Source organism: Hyphopichia burtonii (genome assembly GCF_001661395.1).
Source record: "Hyphopichia burtonii NRRL Y-1933 unplaced genomic scaffold HYPBUscaffold_21, whole genome shotgun sequence".
Classification (NCBI taxonomy): domain Eukaryota; kingdom Fungi; phylum Ascomycota; class Pichiomycetes; order Serinales; family Debaryomycetaceae; genus Hyphopichia; species Hyphopichia burtonii.
In genome coordinates, this window is record NW_017963748.1 from 1 (window position 1) to 1678 (window position 1678).

The 1678-nt window shown below is 36.4% G+C and overlaps 1 protein-coding gene across 1 annotated transcript; it reads left to right on the forward strand.

The window, feature by feature from the left end:
• Positions 1-63: 63 nt before the first annotated feature.
• HYPBUDRAFT_8647 (NAD(P)-binding protein) lies at positions 64-831 on the forward strand (the record flags this gene model as incomplete). The annotated part of the gene is made up of 1 exon (XM_020223780.1): positions 64-831. One exon carries the CDS (start codon positions 64-66, stop codon positions 829-831), a length of 768 nt encoding a protein of 255 aa, XP_020073649.1.
• Positions 832-1678: the final 847 nt, after the last annotated feature.

The following is a 1678-nucleotide window of genomic DNA, read 5'->3' on the forward strand; positions in this document are numbered from 1 at the left end:
TATGGTATATAAATTGGTTTTGAAGTTCGTAGAGATGAACCGCAGTCAATTATCAGATCCATAATGACTATTACTTACTTTATTACCGGAACCAATCGTGGAATTGGGTTTGAATTCGCTAAACAGCTTTCTGAAGATCCAAACAACAATGTAATTGCTACCACTCGCTCTTTCGCTAAGGCCACTGCTTTGAAAGATTTAAATCGTTCAAATCTTCATATAGTCGAATACGATGTGGCTTCTCCTTTGGAAACAATGAAGCAAGACTTGTTGCCTCTTGAAAAGTACGCTCCAGATGGGGTCGATGTTGTCATCCATAATGCTGCTGTTTGTAAAAACACCATTAAGCCTATTTTACAAGTCAATGAAGCTGAACTTAATGAACATTACGCAGTTAACGCAACTGGCTCAGTCAAAGTTTATCAAGCCATCTTTCCATACTGGTCAAAGAAATTCAATCCAGAAACTGCTAAAAAATTCATTTTTATCAGTTCTGCTGGTGGTTGGCTCACCAATTTTTTCCCGATTCCAACATCCCATTACGGTTCTTCTAAAGCTGCTTTGAATCATATTGTAAGACATATTGCATTTGACCATAAGTCTTCCGACTTGGATCATATTCAAAAGTCAATTGTATTTGCAGTACATCCTGGTGTTGTTGAAACTGATTTGGCTGATCCGTACATTGCTGTTATCACTGAAAGAAATTACCAGGTTCCAATAATCACTAGCGAGGAATCAGCCTTCAGCGTAATTAAAATTATACAAAAACTGAAAGAAGACGATGATGACAGTTTTATCACTTATGAAGGAGAAAAAGGTACTTGGTGAGCCTGACTCTCTTTTGTATTTTATATAACTACGCAATAAAATCCTTACTTACAATTCATTTGATTAAGTTAACGTACAAGTTGATCTACAATTATCTAATTTGAGTAATATTAGTTAGTTGCTTGCGAAGAAACTTCTTTGAAGCTTGTCACTGTCCTATTAATTATAATCTAGCCTAATCCTGGCCCTAAAGCCTATACCCGGGAAGAGCGATTCACGAAAACGTTCTATTGGGATTTAGGGGTAGTTGATCGAACAAACTACTCCGTTATCTCGCAACTCATCAACGGAGTGCTGTTAGTCTAATGCTTTTACAATAATCTTTTAAATGCTGAATTGCTTAATCTAGTCTGAACCGGTCAAACAAATACAATTATATGGTTCAATCTGAAACCGATCTATGAATTGATTTAGCCATTCGGGGAATCTTGATCGAACGCCTTTCGGATCTTGTTCTTTAAGCTTTGGTGCTCCGAAACCCGGGTCTACGAAACGGAAATAGCTTAGCTATTTGCAGTATCAACTGGGTCAGAAGGCAAAAAGTCATTTCTAGCAACAACTACAGAGGTCTCTATTAATTAAAGATGTATAAATACCTGAAATAACTGGTATTCGATAATTTTAAATCATCATAGACAAAATGACGATCACTTACTTTATTACTGGTGCCAATCGTGGGATTGGGTTTGAATTTGCTAAACAACTTTCTGCTGATTCCAATAATATCGTTATTGCAACCACCCGTTCTTTTACTAATGCTGCCGCTTTGAAAGAGTTGAATCGCACAAATCTTATCATTATTGAATTTGATTTAAATAATTCTTTAGATCTGATGCGGAAATCTTTG